The sequence below is a fragment of the Uranotaenia lowii genome, chromosome 3, assembly GCF_029784155.1.
Source record: "Uranotaenia lowii strain MFRU-FL chromosome 3, ASM2978415v1, whole genome shotgun sequence".
NCBI lineage: Eukaryota > Metazoa > Arthropoda > Insecta > Diptera > Culicidae > Uranotaenia > Uranotaenia lowii.
Genome location: NC_073693.1, coordinates 102,641,720 through 102,669,465, shown reverse-complemented (window position 1 = coordinate 102,669,465; position 27,746 = coordinate 102,641,720). Strand labels below are relative to the sequence as shown.

The 27,746-nt window shown below is 36.9% G+C and overlaps 1 protein-coding gene across 4 annotated transcripts in view; it reads left to right on the top strand.

The window, feature by feature from the left end:
- LOC129757087 (uncharacterized) overlaps positions 1-27,746 on the top strand; it is a 125,128-nt gene that overhangs the window by 53,644 nt on the left and 43,738 nt on the right. For all 4 annotated transcript variants that reach the window (XR_008739614.1, XR_008739613.1, XM_055754207.1 and 1 more), the window contains exons 3-4: positions 24,160-24,408; positions 24,559-24,645. Coding sequence is in view for 2 of the 4 variants with exons in the window: in XM_055754207.1 (XP_055610182.1) it covers positions 24,160-24,408; positions 24,559-24,645 (336 nt within the window). In the remaining 2 variants the exon portion in view is untranslated. The remainder of the gene's footprint in view (positions 1-24,159; positions 24,409-24,558; positions 24,646-27,746) is intronic.

Below are 27,746 nucleotides of genomic sequence, written 5' to 3'. Positions count from 1 at the left end.
CGAAAAACTGGACCAAAGAACTGAATCACGACTCAGACATTACTATTGGAGGTTAAAGAGGCACCGCGGTGAGGACGAAGGTACTGAGGCTAGGAGGCAACAAATGAAAATAGAAATCACGAGGGTACTTCGAAAACCAAAAAAAGGATTTGAAGCTGTTCATTCAGAGGAAGGGGAACAACAGGCTGTGGGGGTTAGTCCTTCTACGTCCCGTTTGACGCCGGGTAAGTCAACGGGAGCGATACCAAAACGGAGTGCAGAGGATCAGGTAATTCAACCGTCTTATGAGGATCTTCTTAAAAGAGTTTCGGAATTAGAAACCTTATTGATACATTCTAGAATTGAAAATCAGAACCATCAGCTATTGAATACTGGGTTAAATGGCACACCTTCTCGTCAAAGAATTTACCCTACAAGTGACTCTGAACCAAACAGGCGGGGGGAAATCGTTTTACCTAGACAAAACCCAATGGATAGTGATAGCAGTGAGTCTGAGTCACATGTTCCGATGCGATCCAGAACTTTTCAAAACTCTTACGGTCGTGATAGGAACCAACGAGGCAGCGATGCCAGTTTCAACTCCAGGTTCTCGACCAATGGACGTCGAAGAGACCAACGTCCGCAACGTAGGATTGAGAATTGGAAAATTTCATTTTCCGGAGAGGGAAAATCGAATTCAGTGGAAAACTTTTTGTTGAAACTGAAAACGATTGCGGAAAGGGAAGAGGTATCGAACCATGCTTTGCTTCGGGACGTTCACTTGGTCCTAGAAGGTCAAGCTTCAGATTGGTTCTTCACCTATATACACGAGATAACAACCTGGGAAGAATTCGAGGCTAAAATTCTGTACAGATTTGGTAACCCGAATCAGGACATGGGAATTCGTCAGAAAATAAATGAAAGGAAACAATTCAAAGGAGAATCGTTTATAGCGTTTGTGACAGAAATCGAGCGTCTTAGCAGAATGCTTTCGAGAAGCCTCTCGAAACGCAGGAAATTCGAAGTAGTTTGGGACAATATGCGTCAGCATTACCGTTCAAAACTTGCCATCGTCAAAGTCCACAATTTCGAGCATTTAGTTGAGCTCAATCATGGCATAGATGCGGAGGACCCAAATCTTCATTGGAATCAGGAACACAGAAATCAGGAGCATAGGAATCAGCGACAGATTCACAACGTCGAATACGGATATTCTGATTACGAGAGTGATACACAGGAGATAGATGCGATTAGGGCTAGACCTTTCAACAACCAGCGAACAGAACCAAACACACCGGGAAATGATCGACAACAGCAAACAGAACAAACTAATCAGATTCTTTGCTGGAATTGTAAAAAGACCGGCCATAACTGGCGTAACTGTTCGGAGACAAAAAAGGTGTTTTGTTACGGATGTGGGGAACTTGGACGTACCATTCATACTTGTCCGCGCTGTGGATCTAACCAAGGTAGATTCACGAGGCAGGGAAACCAGTGCGTGGGAGGGAACCAAAGCATTCCTACAACAAAAAAAGTTCCCTATTCTGAACCTTTTATAGACCCTATCGATCAACTCAACAAAATTCAAATTCAATCAAAAAAATGTCCTTATTTGAAAGTCAAGGTATTTGATTCTGATCTAACTGCACTTCTAGATTCAGGTGCTGGGATCAGCGTGATAAACTCGTTGCATTTAGCAAAAAAATATGGATTAAAAATACAGCCTACAAAACTCAGGGTTTGTACAGCGGATAACACCGAGTACAAGTGCCTAGGGTACTTAAACATCCCTTACACTTACAAAAACGTGACAAAAGTTGTTCCAACAGTCATAGTCCCGGAAATCTCAAAACCAATTCTTGGCTGTAATTTTTGGCGCAGTTTCGGAATAAGACCAATGGTCGATCTTGGAAATGGGCCAGAGATAGTCGGAGAGTTTGAGGAACAAGGGGAAAGTATTACTTTCACACTGGAATCATCTGAACAGCTGCCAAAAATTGCAATACCGGAAACAGATTCTACGTTAGACATTCCGACCTTTGATGTACCTGACCAACCTCCGGAACCAACGATGGAATGTTTGGAGACGGAACACGACCTATCAGTAGAGCAAAAACAACTTCTGGTCGATGCTATTAAGGAATTCGACTTCACTTGCACCGAAAAATTGGGCCGAACCAACATAATCGAGCACACCATTGTACTCAAAGAAGGAGCTAAACCTAGAAGCCAACCTATTTACCGTTGTTCACCAAGTATTCAAGCAGAAATCGATGCCGAAATTGATCGATTCAGGAAAATGGACGTTATAGAAGAATGTTTCAGCGAGTGGACGAATCCCTTGGTCCCAGTGAGAAAATCAAACGGTAAAATTCGGGTTTGCCTGGATTCAAGGCGTTTGAATAGTATGACCGTCAAAGACACGTATCCTATCAGGAATATGCTGGAAATATTCCAAAGATTGGAGCGTGCTACTTTTTTTTCGATCATAGACTTAAAAGATGCCTATTTCCAAATCCCTCTTAAAGAGGATTGTCGAAATTACACGGCATTTCGAACCAAACTAGGACTATTTCGTTTTAAGGTTTGTCCATTTGGAGTTACAGGAGCTCCTGGAACAATGAACCGTCTGATGGATAAGGCCATAGGTTTTGGCCTTATGCCGGCAGTTTTCGTCTATTTAGATGATATTGTTATAGCAACAAGAACTCTTGAGGAACACGTAAGGCTTATCAAAATAGTAGCAGAAAGATTACGCAGAGCGAATCTTACGATTTCGTTAGAAAAGTCGAGGTTTTGTCGGAAGCAGATTCGTTATTTGGGCTACCTTCTGACCGAAAAAGGTGTAGCTATTGACAGCTCTAGAATTTCGGCAATTTTGGATTACGCCAGGCCAAAGAACGTTAAAGATGTTAGAAGGCTGCTAGGACTTGCTGGCTTCTATCAAAGATTTATTCAAGACTACAGCAAAATAACAGTTCCAATAACGGACTTGTTAAAAAAATCTTTGAAGAAGTTTGTTTGGACAGAAGAAGCAGAAAACGCACTATCGGAGCTCAAATCAGTTCTAAGCTCAGCACCAATTTTAGCCAATCCGGATTTTTCAAAACCATTCGCGATAGAATCAGATGCTTCAGACACAGCTGTCGGAGCAGCTCTGACACAGGAACAAGAAGGCGAAACACGGATAATTGCGTATTTTAGTAAAAAGTTGAGTAGAACTCAACGGGCATATTCTAGTGTTGAAAAAGAATGCCTGGGTGTTTTGCTAGCAATAGAAAACTACAGACATTACGTAGAGGGATCCAAATTTAAAGTTATTACAGATGCCCGAAGTCTGTTATGGTTGTTTACCATTGGAGTTGAGTCAGGAAACTCAAAACTCCTCCGCTGGGCACTTAAAATTCAATCATACGATATTCAATTAGAATACCGCAAGGGGTCGAAAAATATAGTCGCCGACTGTTTGTCACGTTCGATAGATTTGATCGATGCTACAGTAGCAGACGAATATGAAGATTTGATCAACCAAATACAAAATAAACCTTCAAAATTTCCAAACCATCGGATTATAGACAACAGTATTTACCGTTATGAACCTGATCGTAAACACACGGACGACCCGCGTTTCAAATGGAAACTATTTCCTAGGACAGAGGAACGAACCGAAATCATCAGATCTGAACACGACATCGCACATCTCGGACAAGAAAAGACTTTGCAATCTTTAAAACTACGCTTCAGCTGGCCAGGGATGGCGAAGGATGTTCGCCGATTTTGTCAAGAATGTCTTCAAACATCGAAAGCTGGTAATGTGAATGTCACTCCACCTATGGGAGCACAGAAGGAATTTGTACAATTTCCTTGGCAATTTGTGACACTAGATTATGTTGGCCCATTACCATCTTCTGGTAAAGGAAGACATACGTGTCTGCTTGTCGCAACAGATGTCTTTAGTAAGTTTGTACTTATTCAACCTTTTAGGGAAGCTAAGTCTAATTCACTTATAGACTTTGTGAAAAACATGATATTTTTATTGTTCGGGGTACCCGAGGTCATATTAACTGATAACGGCACTCAATTCACCTCGAAGGCTTTTAGAGGGCTCCTGGATGAGTATGGAGTTAATCATTGGTTAACCCCTGCTTATCATCCGCAGGTTAACAATACAGAGAGAGTTAACAGGGTAATAACTACGGCCATTCGGGCGACAATAAAACAACACCATAAGAACTGGGCAGATGACTTGCAAACAATAGCCTGTGCCATCCGAAACGCTGTGCACGAGTCAACTAAACACTCACCATACTTTGTAGTTTTCGGACGGGAACGGGTATCTGACGGGAAGGAATACCAACAAATGCGAAATGAACCCCCACCAGGAATCGACGGAAAAGATAACACACCTCGAAGTAAACTATTCGACGAAATTCGAAACAACCTATCTAAAGCGTACGAGCGACACAAAAAGACCTACAATCTTCGTTCGAATCCTGATTGTCCAGTTTACTCCCAAGGAGAAACTGTCCTCAAAAGGACGTTCGAATTGTCAGACAAGGCGAAGGGTTTTTGTTCCAAACTAGCTCCGAAGTACGAACTCGCCGTAGTCAGGAAAGTACTCGGAAAGCACTGCTACGAGCTTGAGAATTTAGCTGGAAAAAGGTTGGGAGTCTTTTACGCGAACCATTTAAAAAAAGCTCATCTTCCAAGAAAGGACTAGACACAGGTTTAAATTTTTTTTAGCTATGAACAACTCTTCTAGAGTGACAAGGAAAACGCAATTTCAAAGAAAACACCTTTATGGTTCGTTAAAATTGCTTATCATAATTGAACAAAATTAGATCCTATGATTTGAGGTACCAGAAGGTTTTTATTACCTTATGGGAATGGAAGAAGTAGAAGCTAATTGATTAGGCGGGATTAGAAAAAACTTTTAAGTGAATCGTGATCTGGTGTGTTGAATTCAAATCAGTATTAGATTCCACGAATAAAAAGGAAGAGCAGAGTGATGACCTGTCCTGAGTAGTGCCTAGCACGACTGTTTAAAGCGAGCTCAGCGTTGACTCCCACAACACAAGAGTAGTGGCTTCTATGAAGCAAAGAAGGAGCACCTTTTCACCTGTTTTCGTAACCTGATTAACTTAAAAGTTTACTAGTCAACCTAACTCGAAAAGTGGACGCCAAAACCGATCTCAAACTAGCATGACTAGAAAGACAATCATTTAAAAAGCTATGGAAAAGGGAAACCCCAAGACCAACAAGCAAAAAACACCCAAAGGGTAAACCAAAATAAAATTGCGGGGTGTGGAGCACATTCTCCCCCCGATTGTAAATATTGTATATAGTTAGTAAATAATAATTAGTTCGCGCCTATCGCCCTACGTTAAATCTAAATTAGTACCTTAATCTAGTTTAGTTTCCTTAATAATTAAGAATACTCACAGTTTAATTTTGTCCAATGATTGCATTTAAAAATCCGTCCATGTATTTTGTCCATCATATTCCTTGTTGATCCCAATTTGAAAGGATAGTGTCCAATTTTTTTTTTTTCAACGGCCATCAACGATTTCATAATAATGGCCCTGCGTTCTTTGGAACCGATCAGCTGAGGTGGGAGCAGAGAGTTGTGGCTACTACCAGGCCTTTCAGGCGACGCCGCTTCTGTTGGTTCAGTTTTACTCCTGATTGCGTTCTAATTGACCCGTCGAATCCGTTACTGCACCCCCAAGATCCAATCCTCCGGAACAACTTAATTCCTCAACTATGATCTCGTTAGCCGGACTAGAAACGATCAGTTGAGATTGCAGCAAGCAGGAAGTAGGGGTACATAATTTTCCGTCCTTGGATGTTGCTCCCAATGAAGAATCAAACAGATGATATTGACAAGGTTGGCGAAATACTTTTCCTTTCGCTGGTCCTGTGTGTTGCCGTACGTCTGCCGAAGTGGTGAGTTCTTTAACAGTCCTTTTTCAATTTTGTATCCTGCTGATTTTGTTTTGGAGGTCCATGTTTGGTAGTCACAGCTAAAAAGTAAATTTATTTTTAACAAAACATAAACGTAAAAAGTGAGAATTTTCTTACCTTCGAGACACAGGAACCAGTGCAAATCCAACACCAACAGCCCATCGATCCAGTCCAGTTCCCTTGATCAGTTGTCCATCGCTAGAATCAGAACAAAAAGAAAAAAAAAATTCCATCCCACCGAAGCAGGATTTTCTTTTCAACAAAACACGAAAACCATGGAATAAAATAAACTTTCCGCAACATAAAACACTCCGACTGCAGACGCCTCACGGATATCCAGAAATCTTTCTGCAGAAAAACCGTTAGAACTGGCAAAAACGACGGAATTAGCAGCAACGATTGAAATCCAGCCACAATGTTCAAAATTTTCAAGTTCACTTTGACGTTGATGTTTGTTTACGTTCGTTTTCGGTTGAGCAGCGTGAGTGTATGAGTGGAATGAGAGAATGAGCGAAGATTGAGTGCCTCGTCTGTCAGAATGTATGCGATGTTTTTTTGATGTGTCAGTTGAAAGATTAGGTTGTGTCGATTTCTCTTAAAAATTATTAATTAATTTTTATTGATGAAAATCAAATTTTTTGTTTTGTGGAAATTGAAACGTTATTCTTCGGGAAACATTTCTGGAGTGTTTCAATGTACCAAAACTGTTGTTTTTCGTAGAAAATGAATACGATTGCGCCTTCGGATAAATCATTTCTGGAGTTATCGAAAATTCAGGATCTATGTGGGTGGAGAAAGAGTTGGGTCAGGAATTCCGGAAAATATTTCTGGATAGGATCAGAACTCTGGATTCATTGTTTATTTTGGATGTTTTTCGTATTTTTTGGTTCCTTCTATGGGACTAGTGATAAACATTCTGTTTTTTGTGTGACTCCTCTAGTATTGGTACCTATACTAGGTGGAAGTTAAATAATTGTTATTATGTTCATTTTTTGTATTTTTTGGAATGAATGTGCACGTTGCCAATCGAAATCGAACTGTCCATAGCCAAATCCCTTATCAACAATAGAATAACCAAGTCATGACATTTTATTAGTAGTAGTTTTTTTTGTATTAGTATGGTCCTTCACAGTGTTTAATTTTATGGGTTTATGTTTTTCCATTTTAACTATTTTTGCGATTTTCGCTGGAGACCGGAGACTAGCGTCGCTGATGGTCAGTAGCAGGCCCGCAAGGAGCACCTGTAAACAGCGAGGAGTTACTTGTGTAACGTTGATTCCCTATGACCCCGAAAGTCAACAAGGTAGTTAAAATTGAAAAAACGAACCTACGAAAAATTTGATTGATTTTGAATCTCTGATTCAAGTCAATCAAATTTTTCGTAATTTTAGCACGGAGTGATGTAACAGGGTTACATTTTCGTTTTTGTCTAATTATCATTTTCATATATAGTTACGTTAGTTCAATTAATTCGTTCATTACTGTAGTCAATTGCATGCTATAATATGTAGACTCATACTTAGAACTTACAGCTTAGAAGCGCCTTTATTTATGTAATGCATTTGATAATGCACGTGTTTTAAAGGAAGTGGAGGAAGCTTGCGCTCAACTGAAATTATCTCAATGAGAATTGCGCGCTCAGCGTCATCTCTCGAGTTGACCCCATTATTTTAAGGAATCGGGATTCCAAGGGTGGATCGTTATGAGATGGAACGATTAGACGGGGTAGGAGGGAAAGAGAAGCCACCTTTTTCAATTGGGTCGAAGCCCATTGGTTATTGTGTCCAAAGGTCAACGACTTCCTTCGGGAAATCTTCGACTCCCCAATGAACACCGATGGTCCTTGTGCGAATCTGAGGAATCCCTTGAATCCACTGGGTTATTCCGAATTTAACCGTGGTAAAAATCAGAAGCGAGATTGTTCTTGTTCCGCGTCTTTGTACCGTAAGAACACGTTAAGTGCCTTTTGATTTGAGTGTTTTAATGTTCCATGTTCCTTCCCAGGAAATTAATTAAGCCCATCCAGTTAGCTAGCTAGAATTTGTGTGCGGTCAGATGATAGTCGTGTGCGTTGCTACCAAAAATAAAAGGTAAACCTCATTTGCCCAAAAATGTGTGTTCTGTGTGTGACTAATTGTTTGCCGTAATCTGGCAATTATATCCAGCTCGCAAGCCGACGCACATCTAGCGATTGCTAACACCGCTACAGCCCAGCAGTTCCGGTACAACACCACGGTGAGGATTCGGACCCCGGCCACTGAGAGTCGGACAAGGTCGTCAGCCGTCACTTGGATGACCTACTCTAATTTGCATCAAGCCACCACCATTCTCTTCGAAGCGCCACCTACACTAAACGTTGGACCCGATACGGTGTCGAGTAACCACGTGCTTGGTAATCACTCCACCGAAGGTATGTACCCATTTGGGAATTTCTCCAGGAATATGTAGTGCGAGCATGCACAATATGTTTTTTTTTTCCAACCTCCAGAATAATCATTCCGGCCGTTGAATTCTTCAGCTCGTTGTTGCTGAAATCATTGACATCATCAACTTCGTCGTTTGACCCACGGTCCCAAAGTAGCACCGTCTTACTATTGCAATCAAGCCTACTTTATCGGCCGGAATCTAAATCGGTACCGCATGAGTGAGAGTTAAAAATATGCGCATATAAAAATAGAACTACACTCAGCAAACTCCTCATGTAAAACTAACATAAAAACACACACAGTTTATTTCGGAACCGCCAACCATTGAAGGGTTCCACTTCTGAAAGCTCGCCAGAAAGTTCTTCAGGAAATGTAAACCGCACACGAATAGGGGAAGTTAGGGAAGGAACTATTCAAATCGAACTTATGTAATCCTAGGATAAGAAAAATAAAAACCAAAATTAAGCATGCTGTATTATAAATAGATTTCCGTCATTCGCATTAAATAATCGTTAAATACAAATCTACTATGTGTTCTTCCAACAAAATGTTCTAAGTTGTTATTTTGTGCTTCCCCGAACATTGAGCTCTTGGGTTAAAAGGTGGTTCACGTGTTCTTCCCCGATTAGTTTTTCTTTTACTCTGGGAGGACTGCCCGGGAAATCAGTCTGCTAGCTTCTGCTTCGTATCACGTGTTAAGCTAGGGTGATTTGGTCTTTTTAAGCCAGTGATGAGAAGCACAAGCGAGTGTTTCTAAGGGGATAGAACGCTGTATCCATAACGTTTTTACTTAATTGGCAAAGGTGGCCGATACGAGTAGTTCCTACTCAGGCTGATTGTATAAAACCTGATCTTTCGTATCCATTCTTGGATCCTTTTAGGAACGACCTGCCCTGAGGTCAAAGTTCTCGCCGGGCAATTTGGACTCGACGAGCGGTCCTCGACTAAAAGAGGTGGCGCTAAAGCCGCTCGTTTAACGAACGCGAAACTGAACAGTGTACAATTCCAGTAGTGCTCCTCGGCGCACTATAGAATGAAGCTCGTCACACAGTAGCGCGTGAAGCGGCACGCCGCGTCGTATAGGGTTCGTCCGTCAAATGACAGGAATAACGATGGAGCTCGGAGCGATACATTTTGAAATACGCTGCCGTCATATCGATATTGAATCAGGACAAATTTTGTCCCATGTTCTGCTCTCTTACGTTATAATGTCAAATGTCAAGCCTTGTTGAAACGCAAAATTTGACCAATCAGATCTGAGAAAAATGTAATAAACAGTTGTAGTTCATCGTCACCCTTGCGGTCGTGGTTTTGTACTCAATCCTTCTGATTTTTAATCACTTCCGAGATGTGTAAGGTCAAGATAAAGTGAAACCAGTAATTGTTTAATATTACATATTTGTTTTATTCTTATCACGACTTTACCCCTTTTTCCTATAAAAATGATTTCTGGCTACGCCACTGCATTTCAGAAAAATAATGCACAAAAAAATTACAATTTAACGTCCTCAGACTGAAAAAAAAAATTCTTGATTCGATAATCCGGAGAATTCGATTATACGGAGTGAAAAAAAAATCTACACTCCGGATAATCGAGTCCGACCTGTACCTACAATTTGACAGTTAGAAAACCTCACTTTTTGCCTTTTAAGAATTTCCTGATATAGATAAGAATAAGAATAAGAACTTCCTGATATAAAAAAAATTTGAAAAATTTAAATTTCTTAATTATCATATTTATCACTTGCATTCAAGTAGCTACTTATTGTTTAAACTTAAACTGGAAAGGTATGCCATTTTAAGATTTTGATTTAATCATCTTAATATTTATTCCCTTTAGAAAATATTTAGAGAGTAAGTATGTCCACGTGGACATGTCCCAAACCCCTACCCCCTCTCCGTGAACAAGCGTGGACATTTCCATACCCCTTCCCCCCCTTTAGTTGTCCACGTGGTATGTGGACGGCCCCGTAGTCTTCTTTTACAGTGAATCGAGAAAAAAAAAATTGCATCTAGTCAATCGTAGGCCAGTGATCGAATATTTGATCAAAGATTGCTCATTACTTCCAGCACAGACTGATTTACAGACTGACTGACAATAATTTTAGCCACATGTCCCAGTTTCTAGCGAAGTTTTCGACAGAATCTGGCTATGTTTTCTAAAATACGATTTGGTAAGGGCCCAAAAAGTTTGAATAGGTCACGCTGCACAGTGGTCCAATTCTCAAAAAAGGTGGCAAAAAGTCTGTTTTCAACAATTTTTGCTCTGAAACCTTTCAAAATTTTTCAATAATCATAACTTTACAAAAAATAACATATTCTTTTGATATTTTCTTTTCAATTTCTATTTTTATTGAAAGAATTCGAAAAATTTAATTTAATTTAATATCTCAGTAAGTAAATTCTTGTACAGACCCCGTTCGTTTTTGGCAACACGCCCGTAAATTTTATGTTGCCAAAATCGAATTTTTCAATTTGGCTCAATTATATTGGTTTTAAGCAGTAAAGCATGGAAAAACTCGTGTTTTTACAGTTTAAAACTATTATAAATAAGCCAAATTGAAGAATTTCATCCTAATATTACGTTTTACATTAATTTTGATTAATTTTAAATGAAAATAAAAAATAAAAAAGTTACAAAAATACCGTATTTTTTCGATGTTGCCAAAATCGAACGGTTTTTGCTCGGATGTTGCCAAAATCGAATGTTGCCAAAACCGAACGGGGTCTGTATTAAAATTTTCCAACAGATTGCTGCAAAATCTATCACATCCTAAAAAAATTAATTGAATCTAAAATTATCTCAAAATTACAATACATATGAAACTAAATCAATAAAGATTGACCTGACAACGCTCTAGTACCGATCACTTTTTAATTTTTCATTAATTAACGAGTCAATATAGAAATTTTATGATAGATGAGAATTGTTCAACAATTTCGGTACTACTGATCAAAATTTAGAAATTAAGGTTTGTAGGCTTTTTTTCTTAAGTGATCATTTATTATATCAATGGTTGTTTAAACACAAAACACTTAATTAACATTTAAACGAGAAATACAAACTTTTTGCTTCATTATATCTAATTTTTTTAATTTAACTTTTAATATTTATTTTAAAATTTATTTCATATTTCATATTTTAAAAATAATACCATAAAAGTTTCTAACAATTTTTAAAGTTTCAATTGGTTCTCATGAATATTGAACAGCAAAAAAGGTTCTATGATTTGAACAATAATCAGAAGAATATTTGAGAAACCGTAATTTTATTATGTTTTGGGAGTTTTCCTAATAGTAAAAATAACACAGAAATTCATACTGATAGTGCTTCAAAATATGATAAGGATGTTTTGTGCATGTGTTTTGAAAAAAATCAACCTAGAAATCCAATGAAATATCAATTTAGTTCGTGATCCGGGAGATTATTGGCTTAGAGGTCAAATTTGATGAAAAAAGTGGTTCAACTCTTTGACGTCGTTCTCCAAAAATGGCAAAAAAAGGCAGCCCAATTTGCCATATTTTGTAGCCCAAAAATGTGGGAATCTATCCGACATAAAATTAGAGTGGAGTTATGTGGAGTTTTTTTTTAATCTCTAGTTGAAGTTATAAAATTCAAAATATTTATCGTTTTTTGCAACTAAATTCCATATAAAAAATTTCAACTTTATTCCAAATCACAAATGTCTATTAGATTAAGTGTAAAATATGCCTAACAAAAATATAAAAATAATTGCAAAGCATTTCGCGATTCGCGATATTCGCGATTTGAATATCTATTCGTTTTTCAATGGAAGCACATCTAAGCGAATTTTTCTTAAAATATTCAATCTTTTCTTAGCATTTCTTTGAGAACTCCGAAACGGGTAAACTTAAGACTATCAGTTTCATGGTTTCATTTAGCTTGAAAATGTCGAAACACGATGAAATATTTGGATAGATAATTATAAGCGCTTCAAAAATCGACTTTCTACCAGCTTTTCTGGGTTTTGGACCACTGTGCGCTGGAGGACAATTAGGCGGATTCATCTTCTTCGGTACAATGTGAACTTTTCAAAATTTGTATCAATCCATCGTGTCTTTTGAATAGTGAAATGACGTCAAATCCAGCCTAAACAGTACTGTGTGATCATGCTTGCGGATTAAGGGCAGCAGGCGACAGTTTAGGCACTCTCGGACGTAAACAGCTGTATTCATTGTGTCAGTAGTCACGACCGGCTCGGAAAGCACTCACATAAATATGGCCTAACAAACCATTGCCTTTTTACCGAATTTTTCAGTAAAAATTAATGTATCCATCTCGACAATACTTTAGCCATCCCGAACAGTGTAATACTGCTCACCCGGAAGCGTTTTGTAATCAAATTTGTGATCAGTTTCGTCGTCGATGATAACGCACACCGGTTTTCCTCACGGCTGTTGATTATAAATATGGTTTCCGAACTGTTTGTTTGACAGAACGAGCTTGTTTTTTATTCGGCTTTGGCTTTTTCTGCTTTTTATATGTCTTCAGACCCAATCTTTCTTGCGCACGATTAAGAGCGCTGACAGGGGATTCACGTCTTTGTCCTTGAGCTGAGGCAACTTTCTTACTTACGTAAGCACGCACGACTTTTCGGTCCAACGTTTTGTCCACCGGACCCGGTTTAATTCCAGATTATTTTAGACCACGAAGCTGCTTTCGTATTCGTACTTCCAAATCTAATTTTAAACCGCTCCGATGCTTATTTCTTCCATTTTGCCAACTGACTTAGCGAAATGTTGGGGAAAGTAAAGGGTGATACGGTCAAAATTTGGTCAAGGGAAAACGCGTGTAAATCGGTGAAATCGTTTATTTAAAAAATCAAATTAAATTTCATTTTCAAGTTTAATTAGTATAAAATTCAGGAGAAATATTCAGTTAGGCTTCCGCTTTTCCAAATCCGAATTGCCGGGCCTTACGCTTAACCCCTGCCAATGACAGCCACCTTGTCCACCTTCTTCGCCGCAGAAAGCCAGTTTGCCTTGAACTGCTGCTCGTCCTTAGCAGTTTTTTTGGTCTTCTTTAGGTTTCGCTTGACAATAGCCCAGTATTTCTCAATTGGGCGGAGCTCTGGCGTGTTGAGAGGGTTCTTGTCCTTGGGAACCACCTGCACGTTGTTGGCGGCGTACCACTCCATGGCCTTTTTACCGTAATGGCAAGATGCCAAATCCGACCAAAAGAGTACGGAACAACCGTGTTTCTTCAGGAAAAGCAGCAGACATTAATTCAAACACTCTTTCACGTATTTCTTGGTTGACAGTCCCGGAAGCTATGAAAATGCTGCTTTTCAAGCCACAGGTACAGATTGGCTTGGATATTTCTTCGTGAACTTTGACAGTTTCATGTGCTTGAAAATATCTGCTACCTTTCCTCTTCCTTTTGCCATTTAAAATTCATGCCCCGGAAACTGCTTGTAGTCGGCTTTGACGTAGGTTTCGTCTTCCATTACCACGCAGTCAAACTTTGTCAGCATCGTCGTGTACCGCCTCCGAGATCGCGCTTTGGCCGTCGTATTTTGTTTATCAGCGCGATTTGGAGTCACTACCTTTTTGTAAGTCGATAGTCCGGCTCGTTTTTTGGCTCGTGCACGGTTGTTGACGATACACCCAGCTTATTTGCGCCATCTCGGAGAGAGAGAAGTTAGGGTTTCGCTTGAAACTACCGGCAACTCTCTTTGTCGTCTCAGCGGCTTGCGGTTTTCGATTTCCCCTCGATCCAGACTTCCTGGCTGTCGACAAATGTTCCCCAAACACTTTAATTACATCTGTAACGGTTGATTTGGCAACTTTCATCGATTTTGCCTGCTTTGCGTGCAAGTAGCTCGGATTTTCGCGGTGCGAATTTTGATTCGCTGCTTTTCTTCCATGGACGGCATTTTGACAACTGAAGAGTGAATTCCAGAATCAAAATAGGAGCAACATTCTACACACACACACACACACACACACACACACACACACACACACACACACACACACACACACACACACACACACACACACACACCTTCAAAATAAGGGGTGTTCAGGTTTTTTAAATGCAAAATTGAAAGAAATACGTCAAGTTGATATTGACCAAATTTTGACCGTGTCACCCTTTACACCATTTGTGCACTTTTCCGGGAAATTGCTTCTCATTTTCCCGAAAATTATAAAAAGTGCAGATCTTGATATACAGAGTATTTAGTTAAATTGTTAACAACAACATTCAGTGGAAATCAGCTGGGCAAACGTCATCCGGAATGAGCAGGGTTGTAACAAAATCGTGGTTTTCAAATGTGGAATTTTGTGTTTTTATAAACTATTAGAAGGGATTTCAATTAAAAAACGCCTTAATTGTACGCACAACTTTCGAAAAGTTGTTCTGTGTAGATATAAATAGACAGAGATTTTCCGCTATAATAATGTGGCAAATTTACAGAGATGCAGATTTTTTCATTTTAAAGTCTAAAGCAGAAGACTCGACGTTATTGATTGAGTCATTGAACCATGTCTGAATATTCAGTACAGTTACAGTTCAACTTAAAAATCTATGTATCGTGTGCTCCAGTTTTCATAATTTTCTTGAAAATAAGTAGCATTTCACCGGAAAACGCGAAAATATGGTGCACGAATGATGTACTAAAGGGTGATACGGTCAAAATTTGGTCAATATCAACTTGACGTATTTCTTCCAATTTTGCATTTAAAAACCTGAACACCCTTCATTTTGAAGGTGTGTGTGTGTAGAATGTTGCTCCTATTTTGATTTTGGAATTCACTCTTTAACACAAACTTTATATCTGTTATTCTCATTGTGTGACAATGCGATCAAGTTAGTACTAATAATGCACCCATACACCGTTCACGATATATCGATGAAATGCGAAAAAAAAAATCACACATTCAATTGCGGATAACTCATCAGAGTCAACTCGTATAGCCTCACGATCTTCTACAAACTTGTTTGTAATTGTTTGAACTAATATTCCTGAAATTCTGAGCTTTCTAGCACACTAGAAACATATTATAGAATACAAAGAGTGAAAGTGTGTCGCTTTTTCATACGTTTTGTCGAAAATCTCCATACAAATTTCAAGTCCTTTGCGCCAGCTCGTATTTCTGCCAAATGACTTGAAACTTTCAGAAATCTGGGAAATGGTCCATTCTGAGGAAAAAATATCTGGTATGTGGTGCATTCTGGGGAAAAAAAAATCGGGGGAATGGTTCATTCTGGTATTTGATTTCGGTTATTTATAATTCGTGGGAAAAATCATTCTGGATGAATGTTTTCGGGTTTTTGGGATACAATCTGATTCAAAGTATGGTCGAAGGATGAACCACGAGCTGGTGCGACTCTACGGCGAACCTAGTTTCCAGAAGGTGGTGAAGGCTGGCCGGATACGCAGGACATGTTGCGATAATTTTGGACGACTGCCCTGTAAATCAGGTGTTCGCTACGAATTCCGTTAGGAACGAGACAAGCAAGGGCGCAACGAGCGAAGTCGTCAGAGCAAGTGGGGCGTGATCTGGCGAATGTGAGATGTTTGCGAAACCTGGTATCATTTTGCCCAGTTTAAGATGGTACAATACCAAAATTTTGCTCTTGTTCTGTATTCAAAAATACCACAGTTATACCATTTGGGAATTTTTGAAATATTTGAAAGCACAACAATGCCAAACTTTGACAGTAAATTATACCGTAAAGTGGCATCATCAAACCTGCAAAACGGAATTTTACTAGCTGGGAATGATAGAAAAATTATGCATAATTTTGCCGTAAAAGTCTGCTCGGGAAAGCCTTTTGAGAGATAGTCTGATAAATCAAAATTTTTAATAAGCCAAATTTGGGTTATACGCTTTAATAATAAGGCATTAATACTTAAAGGCCTAACGTCAATTTTGAATTTAGAAGTAACAACACGATCGAAAAATTTAAAAGATGAGGCATAAGCCACATAAGGGAAAACTCTTTAAAACAAAGTTGTTTCCACACTTAAATGTAGTGTTGCACTTAAGTGTTGAGAAAAATCTTTGGTTGTATAGTTAAATAAAGTATTAGAAACAAAATGCTTAGTGTTTCGTTTCACCGACAATTATCGATCTAGTTAATTGATTCCTAATGATGGCAAAAAAAAAACATCGAACTCAATTGATTTGAGCAATAAATCACACGTAAAAAATACAAAGTATAACCTAGTTCACACCCATGTCGACAACCATGTACTACATACCCAACAACAACATTGGCCGGTCGGTTGAAGATCATTCCTGACCATACGCAACATAAAAGCGGGTTTACGATTGTCTTCAGCGCAGCGTGAAGCGTTCCGATCGTTTTGTTAGTACGTATGTATGTAATGCAAAACTGAAAACGAAAATCAACTCCAGTTTACTACTCTTGCCGTAGGATTTGCTGGCCGACTCTTCATGCCATTCATAAGGAGGACTCCTCACTCGATTCGACTCGACTCCTCCACCATCAGCGCTGAAGGAAAGTTAGCATAAGACTGCTGTGAATGAATTTTCCGCCGCACTGATCACCGTCGTCTGTCCGTTTCGACCTTTCGCTGGTCATAATTTTGTCAGAATGTGATCGATCGTTTTGTAATAGAAGCGGTTATCTAACATCGGGGCAAAATTTGCAGGTTTGGTTTCGCTCGAGTCAGAATTGTAACATTTTTATATTGATTTGGGTGTGGTGGAATATTGATAGGTACCCAAGATGAAGCTTATCGGGCTGAAACTAATTGGTTGAATAAATTATTAAAATCCAATTTAGGAACCTGCTACGGGGGTAACTTGTAAAATTTGTGTTTAATGGATGATTTCTATTTGATCTATAAATCTCCGTTTAAATTTCCGTATTAATTATTTGGCAGGAAAATTGTTGAAAATTATATGCTCTTAATTAAAATATTTCAAATTTTGAAGATTCCAGACAGACAGAAGATAAGAAGAAAATTTGATTTTTTATCAGTTATATGACTTTCTATTGGTGTTATCAAAACTCATCAAAAATGATTTGGTAATGGTAATGGTTTGAGTATATCGAAAATTTTACATCCATATTGCTTGAGTTGCTAAAAGAATATGACATTTAAAAAAAAATTAACGGTGCACGAACAATCATCTATGAAAATATTAGAATTGCCTTGATTCTGATGCAACAAAAAAACAAATTTCGTAAATATGCTTCTTACCGGCTAGTTGCAGCACCCCATAGGGACAATCATATCCAAGTATCCATTTTACTGGTGCCACGTGAAAAGTACACTGGCAATGAAAATGGGCGCCAAATCTTCCTATAGATAGATGGATGAACATCAGTAAGCCTTGATTGCTTTTGGCGCCTTCCCACTCTGGGTGATTCGAATGAAAAAAAAAAAATGAAAATAGGGTGCCATGACTTTTATTTGATACGAATAAAAACTAAAAAGTAATTTTCAAATTCCACAAAAACATTTTCGAAATTATCTGTCCATCTTGCAAATTACATCATCATCCAATTTGCATGCAAATCGGACGATCCAGTGAAGAGTTTTGCGTGTTCGTACATTTCTATCTCTCTCCCTGTTTTATATATATAGAAGATTTAAGATTTATAATTATCGAAACAGCCTATAAGGCAAGTTTTGACCGCTATCCCGTAACTTACGGTAGAAAATTTTCACAGCAGAATACATCCAAGTCTGGCTACAATTCGAGAAATCTTATTTTTAACGAATCAATTATGTTAAAACAAATTATAGTTTTATTTTGTTTGTTTGTTTGTTTATTATTTTTATAAGAAATACCTTTTTTCTCAAAAATTCTATGTTTTAAAGTTTATTGGTATGAAAATTTAGGTATGAAAAATAGGGTGCTATACATTTAACATATATAGCAACGTTTTCTTAACCTCAAATTTTCTACAGCTCAGACAGTTCATAAATTTTAAAGTATTGATTAAAAACATTTCTGTTTGAGTTTTTTTTTTTTCATTAAATAAACTACACACTTATAACTGTAGGTTGAAAAAAACATAAATTGTTAATGAAGATAACATATCTATCAACTTTTTTGAGATCTATTTCAAATTTGACAGTTTTTTTTATTTTTATTGTCAATTTCAATGTTTTATCATCCAACTTTTGTTATCGATTTTGCTGTCAGGTTTTAAGACTTTTCAGAGAGAAAGCTTCAAACCTTATTTTAGAAAATACAAAAAAGACAATTCAGATTCCCTTTTTTTTTTAATTTTCTAAATAAGGTTTGAAGCATTTTTTGCTAAATCTGTCTGGAAAATGTGAACAAATTTTTAATTTCTGTATACATTCAATCAGGATTTTTTGATTGAGTTTGAATCAAAATCTTGTAATACTGCATCTGCAATTACGATTCCGAATTGTGATCCTTATTTAAATTTTTTTTATATATGTGATGCTAATGTTTCTATTTTGCAGGAATAACCAAATGAAAATGGACATTTACATCTTCATTTGGTTATTTCAATGTGAAATTATGAAAATATTTCAATTATTCTCTGATTCTCTGCTCTCGATTTTATTTAGATTAACTCAATAAAACTGATTTTTTTAGGCTTCTATAAGAAAAATGTGTTATTCAAAGTATAAACTGCTTTAAAAATTAATAAAATATTTGAGTTTTTAAACAAACGGTTACAACTATATCATTAATGAAAATAGAAATAAAATCGGATTCCCCGATGGCTTAATCCAGAAAACATCTTTCCAGAAGCTTTCTAGGGGTGTATGATTTAAAAGAGAACTTTTAATATTCGGAATTGCTGAAGAAAGTGTAAACGGGTTTAAAATTCTTGAGTATGAGAAACAATTGGAAAGGAATGATCTATTTTAATATTGGTTGTAGAACTTTCGACCAACTGATGAAAATTTACATTGAAAATTCTGATCAGGTCAGTAGACAACGAAAATTTCCCATTTTTTTAAACTGTGCCCAGAGATGAGTCTTGACTCAAAAAATCAGTCAGCGAAACTTTTTTTGTGGAAAAATGAATCCAACTGTGTTTTTTATATTTTAGTGAATAGGTTAGTGGTTAAAGTGGTGTTTCGCTGTAGAAAAATTTTGAAAAGTGGATTTTTAGATTTTCAAAATACGAAACAAACAATTTTTGACGAGTTTTCGAAGACAGCTGTTTTTCGAACTTTTTTTCAATTTGCAATGTTTCAGGTTTTCTAATACTTAAGATTGCAAGTTTTCACTGCCTTTTTAGATATCGTCAAATTTCCGCAATAAATAAATATTCTCCAGAAAGGCAATTTTCTACCGATTCTAGTGAAGTTATGAAATTAGCGCTACGATACTTCACAAAAATAAATTGTGGTTGACTCAGAGAGATGTTGGTCTGTTGAAATTAATCTTCATGTTCTGAGTTCGTCTTGATACATTTTCGTATTGTCAATTTCTTGAATTTTAAAACTTTTGCGAAAATCTGATTTGACAGATAAAAATCTTGCTCTCACTAATACCATCACATTCTTCATGTAAACAATCATGTGGTTAAAGTTGAAAAGAGGGTATATGAAAAAAGGACCAAAATCAGAGTTCAGATACATTAAATTATTTCAACAAAAAAGCAACTTTTATACGCACCGTTGCCGTTTTTAAAAAACTGCGCAGATTGTGCATATTTAGACCCCTGTGCAAATGATTTGCAGTTCTTCGAAAGACGCCCGAATATTGCACTTACATTCTGCCCAAGCAACCAAAAGTCCCATAAAACAGGTACAAAAACGCTTACTCAACCCCATCATTGATATGAAGTACGTTCTATGCAGCTCAAAATTTAAGTTCTTATTGATACTTTCAAGTTTCAAAACAAGTCTTAATGATCTTGTATTCAGCTTCCAGCGGCTCCTTAATTCAGCTTCCAAAAAATCGCAAAATGAGCAAAAAAACTCTCTCTATCTCAACTGAACTCTTGGCTTCGGTTCATATCACCTTCTCTTGATTATTTACTGTGTTCTGTACCGGTGCCGCCATGTTGCCCGCGCCGGATTCCAGACTCGACCAATTGCTCAATTGCTTCTTTCCTACATTTCCTACAAATATCCCATCGGAAAGGTAACTCAATTACTAAATTACTTATTGAAAAAAAAAACTTGCCCGGCTTGGGGACAAGGTTGCCGAAATCACAGAAAAATCTGTATTATCACAGAATTTTTAGCGAAATTTCGTCACTGAATCTGTGTCACAGATCACAGAATTTTTCAAATTTTCACAGAAATCACTGATTTTTTAAACTTGGTACAGATTTTCAAAATTATAAATTTTCAGCTTACTTTTGACTTTTAATTTTTGACTCTAATTCATGAAAATTTGAAAACAAGTTAATGTAAAATGATTTATTTCTATTAAAAAGGTAAGTAGTTTCCAATATGTTGATGTTTCACATGATTTCCTAATGAACTTCATAGAAATAGCGTCACAGAAAATCGTCACAGAATTTTAGGTTCAATTCACAGATTCGAGAATTTTTTTTTTCAAAAACACAGAATATTTTTCGGCAACCTTGCTTGGGGATCGAGCCCCGACCTTCGAGGTGAGAATCGAACACGATACCACAAGACCACGCCTAGATGTTGTTCTAACTGAAAGTGGTGATTTGATTTTGAAAGCACATCAATGCGCTTTTTGTGACTTACCAAATCCCGTTTTGAGCACTTTTGTGCCCTTTATGTTACTTACCAATCCCGTATGGAGCACTTTTGTGCCCATTATGTGACATAAGTCCCGTATAACGTACGTATAGATCACTTTTGCAACTTTCAAGCTCGTTAATGAGTACATATAGTTCACTCATGGGAATTGGGCAAAACAACGTACATATTAATCATTTTTGCAACTATCAAGTTCATTAATGATTACATAAAGCTCACTAAAGGGAATAAGGCAGTTGAATCTCTTTGTCAGCCAATATGTAACTTTTAATGCCTTCATTCAAGTAAATATGTGACTTTTGGTTGCTTGGGTGGTACCGGAATGTAAAGAATGCATTGTTTTCTGTTCGTTTCTTTTCATGTGTAGGTCGGTCAATTTTCGTTTTTAAACTCTTTGGGTCGCATTTCATAATAATTTTCGTTCAAAACAACAACGATTATACCGTTTTCAAATGGGATTCGAAAATCAGAAGCGAGCAACGGCTGATTTGAAAAACATACACCGATTGGCTATGTGAGCGTCAGTGCGAAAATATTTCTGCGTGGAAATTATTTGCACAGGAGTCGAAGGTGATGGAAGGTATTTGAGAAACATGAGATATCAAAAGAAGAAAGAGCGTAAACCGTAAATATAATGAATTTTTTGAAAAAGATATACCGTCAAACGGGGCATCATGCAACAGCGGGGTTCGATGCAACATTTATATAACACTACATTAAATCAATTTTTTATTTAATGTACTGTAATAAAGTTATCTTTGAATGATCACAAAATGATGATGACATAATTTCTCACATCTTAAGCTAGTTTTCTTAAGTTTTTTATTTTTATGCGAAATTTGACAAATCGAGCAATAAATGTACAAATTTTAACATTTTTTTATGCCGAAAAAAACTTTTCCCAGTATGACGGATCGGCTTGATAATATTACCTACAAACTTTTTACTGGTTTCCTCATGTTATACCAACATTGTTGGTGTTAAAATATTTTTCGAACAATCACCCAATTTTTTTAAATAAATATTTTTAAAATTCCGTTAGGTGTCTGGGGTTAAATGCAACAAAATGCAAATCAAAGAAAAACCTTGTAAATCTCGTTTCCATGTGTTGGAAAATGAATGTTTTGCATCACGCGTTTGTAAACATTGGAATTTCATTCATCAAAACATTTATTTTAATGATTTCAGCTTTTAGAATTTTTCGTAGTATTATTTATCCCCTAAATGTATGCAGCATCTTCATTTTCAGAAAAAATGTGAAAATTAGTTATTACAGACCCAAAAACTACTGCAATTGGTGTTGTCATGCGTAATGATCTTTTAGGAATCGCTAATATATTAAAAACTATAAATTTTCGTACGTGTTCATAAGATTTTTCATTGAAAACAAAGTTTGTTGCAAGTTACCCCATTTTCTAAGGAGGGTGAAAATCGCATGTTTTTAGAAAATTAAAAAAAACTGAAGAAACCTATAATTTTTCTAACTACGCCAATTTGATACTCCAGCATCCTTAAAACTTTTGATGCATAAGGGGTAGGATTAATTGTGAACATAAGTTTTTTAGAAGCCATTGAAGTTGAAAATTGTTGCATGTTGCCCCAGTTGACGGTAACGGCTAACCGATGAGACTTGTACACAAAATTTCCGATTCTGTACTACGACGCGTTAGCCAATTACACTACGGTGGACATGACAAAATATGCTACAGCTCCCCGTGTAACTGGTCTGTTCAGAACCCAAAGCAATCGACCATGTGCGCGATCGCCTAAAATTCCGAATCGATGGGTGGTGATAGAGAAACAACAGAGAGATCAATAGTAGACAAATAACACATGTGAGATTTACATGGAGTGTATCGATAGAAGATCCAGGAGTCGACCGATGGAGCTCGACATGTACGCATGCTGGAGCTTATTTCGTCAAGTTTCGTGGTGTAATTGACTTACGTTCTTTCTTTCTTTGATATCTCATGTTTCTCTAATACTTTCCATAACTTAGAAAATATGATTGTTTTCAGGTACAAAGATTACTAAGATGAACTTAGAACATTAGGTTGCATTTTTTCTGGGTTTTCAGAGTGCGTCTATAAAATGTAATGATGCCATACTAAAGGTTTACTTGGATGCGCTTTAATAAGTATACTAGCCGCAAAACTTGGCACTCAAGAGTAGTTTAGGGTTTAATTTTATATTTTTTCACCAATCATTGGGTAATCTTCAACAATTTTTATTTTTATGATCCTGCTTTTCGAAAATCCAAAATTTAAAATAAGATTCAACAATTCGGTTTTGTAATAAGTCGTAAACTTACCATGCTTCTCTTAAAAAAAATTCACAAGTCCCATACAAACTTCAAGGTTGACTTCGTGACCCTTGGTTTATTTTTTTCATGTGTCGTTATGTTAGCTCTAATTTTAGGTTGTTATAAAAAGTCGACTGATTCCGGGCGTTCTCTTAACTCATCTTTTTCGAACAGAAAATTTGTCGGAAAATTAATCGTAGGTATGTTTAATAGAAGTAAACATCATAAACTGTTTAATCATAAGTATGTGCAATGTGCATACCCTTTATACTTTTTCTCCCGAGGAATTTAAAACTTTTGGAGTTTATGATGCAAGTGATGGCTTTTAGATTTTCTGAAACATTTATTTGGATGTTCCAGGTGCTATTAACTGAAACACAGCCTTAAAATAAAGTTCAGTACTAATCCACACAAACCATTGTTTAATTTTCGGCCATTCAAACCTAATCCTGATAGGCGGCCCAGTACCAATGATCGTAGGCGATCTCCGGCTCAAGTTGCGTAGGATTGATTTTACGATCCAAAATTACGAAAGATGAACCATCTGTTTTCGGCACCATTCAATCCATAAAATTGCGTGTAACACTTGTCAAAACAATGGTAGTTTCAGAGTATCCTAAAGTAAGTAATTATCCGCCCTGACCTGATCCACTTTTTGGGGAATTGCCCTGTCTGCACGCAATGACCCTACACTGGCGCCATCACGTGTATGCTCAATTTCACAACCACCGGCCCAACTTTTATGTTAGATTTCAGTCTACAGATATATGTAGGTAGTAATAAAATGTGCCTTACTTCTTTTCAGACAATTGTTTTCACACATTCGGTAGACGTTGTTGGCAGCAGCAGCAGCAGTTCAAGTGCAACCACGGCAGTTCCTGTGAGTTTTCAGACCGCCGAAGAGGGCTTGGGCGATCAGCAGGGGTCCTACAGCCACAGCACCCGGGGCCTCGCATCGGTAGTGACGGCATCTGCCCTGACCACGCCCAACCGGGGTGCGATTTCGTCGACGGCTGCACCGAAAATCCAGCGGAAGCGGGGTAGCTCCGGCAAGGTGGGTCGAGCAGATTGCTTTATTTGCCTTTTAATTTTGACTTGAGAATCGTCTTTCAGCGCGATTAAGTTAATGTTTCAGCACGAACATACGAACATAAAAGTAATTAAAAAAAATGCCTTCTAATCATCCAACAACTTCTCGTTCCAGAAAAGTGTTATTGTCAGCCAACCGCTTTCGGACAGCTCCATCAGCAACAGTTCACGCGAGTCTCTTTCTCACGAAGGCAGCGAACCGGTAAGCCTATCCACCTACTAAACGAATAAAAAATCCTCCTCCTTATCGGTAAATGCTCGAGTAGCTAAGGGGTTAAACTGCAGCGGAAAACGATACATAATAATGATAATGGCTATCATTATACCACATGACAGCGATAAAGCCAACTGTCTTCACTGAACAGACGCTGCAGTTATCGAATTGTTTTGACTGTCGCAAGATCGCACACCGTCCGTGTGATGTTATTTGCATAATTTTCACACCCAATTTTCCTTCAACGTTTGTGATACGCATCTTTCTTGCTGCTGCCATCATCTGCCACGGTAGGAAACAACGGTTTGCAATCGAATGTAAATGAAACCATTTGTACGGGACTAATGTGCAAATATGGCGTCAGAAGTTTGCGTCAAGATTTATGCCAGAGTGGTGCGACTCGCATGATGACAATTGGATGCTCGCAGAAATCGGTCACTGTGTCACACAGCTCACATACCAACAACGTCAGGCAGCAACGATTTGGTTTGCTGATTTTATGCAACCGAGATGCAATCGCAAAAGCGATCGTGATCGTTTGGAAATCTATTTTTTTAGTTGATTTTTGAAGGTTATGGAAGTTGGAATATTTTTCAGTTTTTTTTAGTTGGTACAGTAAGTTTGGAGACAGTTATTTTGAGTGCGCCATGATGATATCAAGAAAAAAAAAATACTTTTTTAAGACCCTGAACTAAACTCGATGAATAGATGAAATCCAAATATGGTCATAATAAAAATAAACCTTTAAATGATCGAAATTTGTACAAACTGGAACTAGGCGATACACATTTTTTTCCTTTCTGGTTGTCATACGTTTGCAATTTCCCATCGGTAAAAACTTTTTCTTATTGTTGTTTGTTTGTTATTCGAAAATGTGTACTCATATATTTTTTAGATCCAACAGAAAACTAAATACGAAAACTTCGAAAAGCAATATTTCTATCAATCACCATCTTTGAAACTTATTGTGTAATATTTTGGAATACCATCAACAGATGTAACTTTAATCACTTTCCCCCCCCTTATTGTCTCTAGAAAATTTAAGGCTACTAAAAATACACATTTATTTGCTAGAGATGTAAAATAAAACGAGTTAGGGAAGATTCCTTCAATTTTAAAATTTGGTTGAACCCTTTAAAGGAGCGTACTATTCTGTTGATGGAGGTTTCTGTATTCCAAAAAGTATCATTTATGAAAATGAAGAAAAAAAAAACGGACACAAGAGCGAAACTAGCTCTGGAGATCGTGTAACTGCAATCGCTTTTTCTTCGAAACCATTTTTGTTAAGTTTCGTGCATGATATTTCAAGATAGTCTCTATTTACAGCCACCAAAAATCCAACAGTGAAGCATCTTTTGAAAGATTTGTGATATTATTTTTAATTTTTAGAGGTGAAATATTTACATAAATCAACAAAAAAAATTAGATCTAAATTATTAAATTAATAAAAAAAAATAATTAAGTTAAATAATTCCATAAAAAACGCTATTTCTTCATTTTTGCTCAATTGAGTGTATCGAACTGCAACTTTTCTCAAAGTCTAAAATGTTTCCTTATTGGTCAAAACAAACGAACGAGCATTGAAATGTTCTGATGGAATGATCTTCATTAGATTCTCTATCATCTCTAGCGTAACATTCCATAAGGGCGAAATTAGCTGTTAATTCCATAAAAAGCGCTGTTTCTTCATTTTTGCTCAATTGAGTGTATCGAACTGCAACTTTTCTCAAAGTCTAAAATGTTTCCTTATTCGTCAAAACAAACGAACGAGCATTGAAATGTTCTGATGGAATGATCTTCATTAGATTCTCAATCATCTCTAGCGTAACATTCCATAAGGGTGAAATAAGCCGTTAGCTCGAAACGAAAAGAACGCGTTTGAAATTTTGGAACATCTAATTAAATCCTATTTGAAAAATCGACCACTTTTTGTTCAAGATAATCAAAAATGTGCATTATATTCATTTATCGTTAGTTGGTTATCAAGAATTTTAACATTTTCTCTTAATTTCAGATATTTTCGAGTTTCGCCATTTTTTTTGTTTTCGACTCCAGTTACTCCTGCAAGTTTCACCCAATTGATTGGCAGTTTTTGTTTTGGTTTTGAAGTTACGCCTTTTGACCCAACTCGAAAAAACTAATTAGGCCGTTTTGTCGCATACTGTTCACTCAGTAGGCTATTGGCCTTACAGGAATTTCTAATCTCGGAACAATTCTTGTAAACCATATTATGCTCTCCCTTAAAGAGGGAATGCGATTGGTATTATTGGTATAAATAAAATATAATGTGTAAGATAAGAAAATAAAATGTCCCTAGGCAATGATTCTGTCAGACTAAGGAAAACTCCAATGATCAACTCTTTGGAAAATATGAACGATTGGTGTAGTTAGAAGAAAGTGTGCCTAAATGCGCCTAGTGGGTAAAATACGCCTAAGGCCGTTTGACGAAAAGCATTTTGAGGGTGATACGCTTTGAACGTAAGGCAAGAAAGAATTTTATAAATTTACCATTTCAATAAAATTTAAAATTCATATAAGGTTTTTATATTTTTTGATGTAATATTTTGACTTTTTAAAATTATACGAATTATTCAAATGAACTTTAAAAGTAAAACAAATTTGAGCTTTTATGAACGTTTCATAATGATAATAAAGTGGAATAAGAGAGTCTTTTTGTATGACCCCATCATTTTTGTAAAATGCCAACATCCCAAGAAAACAGTTTATGGTTATCACTTTAAAATATAATTTTTGAATGAATTTATGAAAAAACAACAATTCCTAAGCATCCACATGAACCCTTCAGATCTGCAATACGATGTCAGTTGAGAAAGATATGAATGAAATAAATTTGCATGTTTTCAAAAGAATGATCCAAAACTTTTGGCCGATACACCATACTAAGGGGTGATCCCAAACTTTTGGACGTAAACTAAAGTGTCTATTTTATTAATTAAAAGTACATTCCTAAATTTTTGCACAAATTTAATTTATTGTGTTTTGAGAAGTAAAGAATAAAGATTCTAATGCACCTCAAATTCTGAAATTTGTTCCACACTATCCCGAAATGATCGGCTTTGAATATTGAG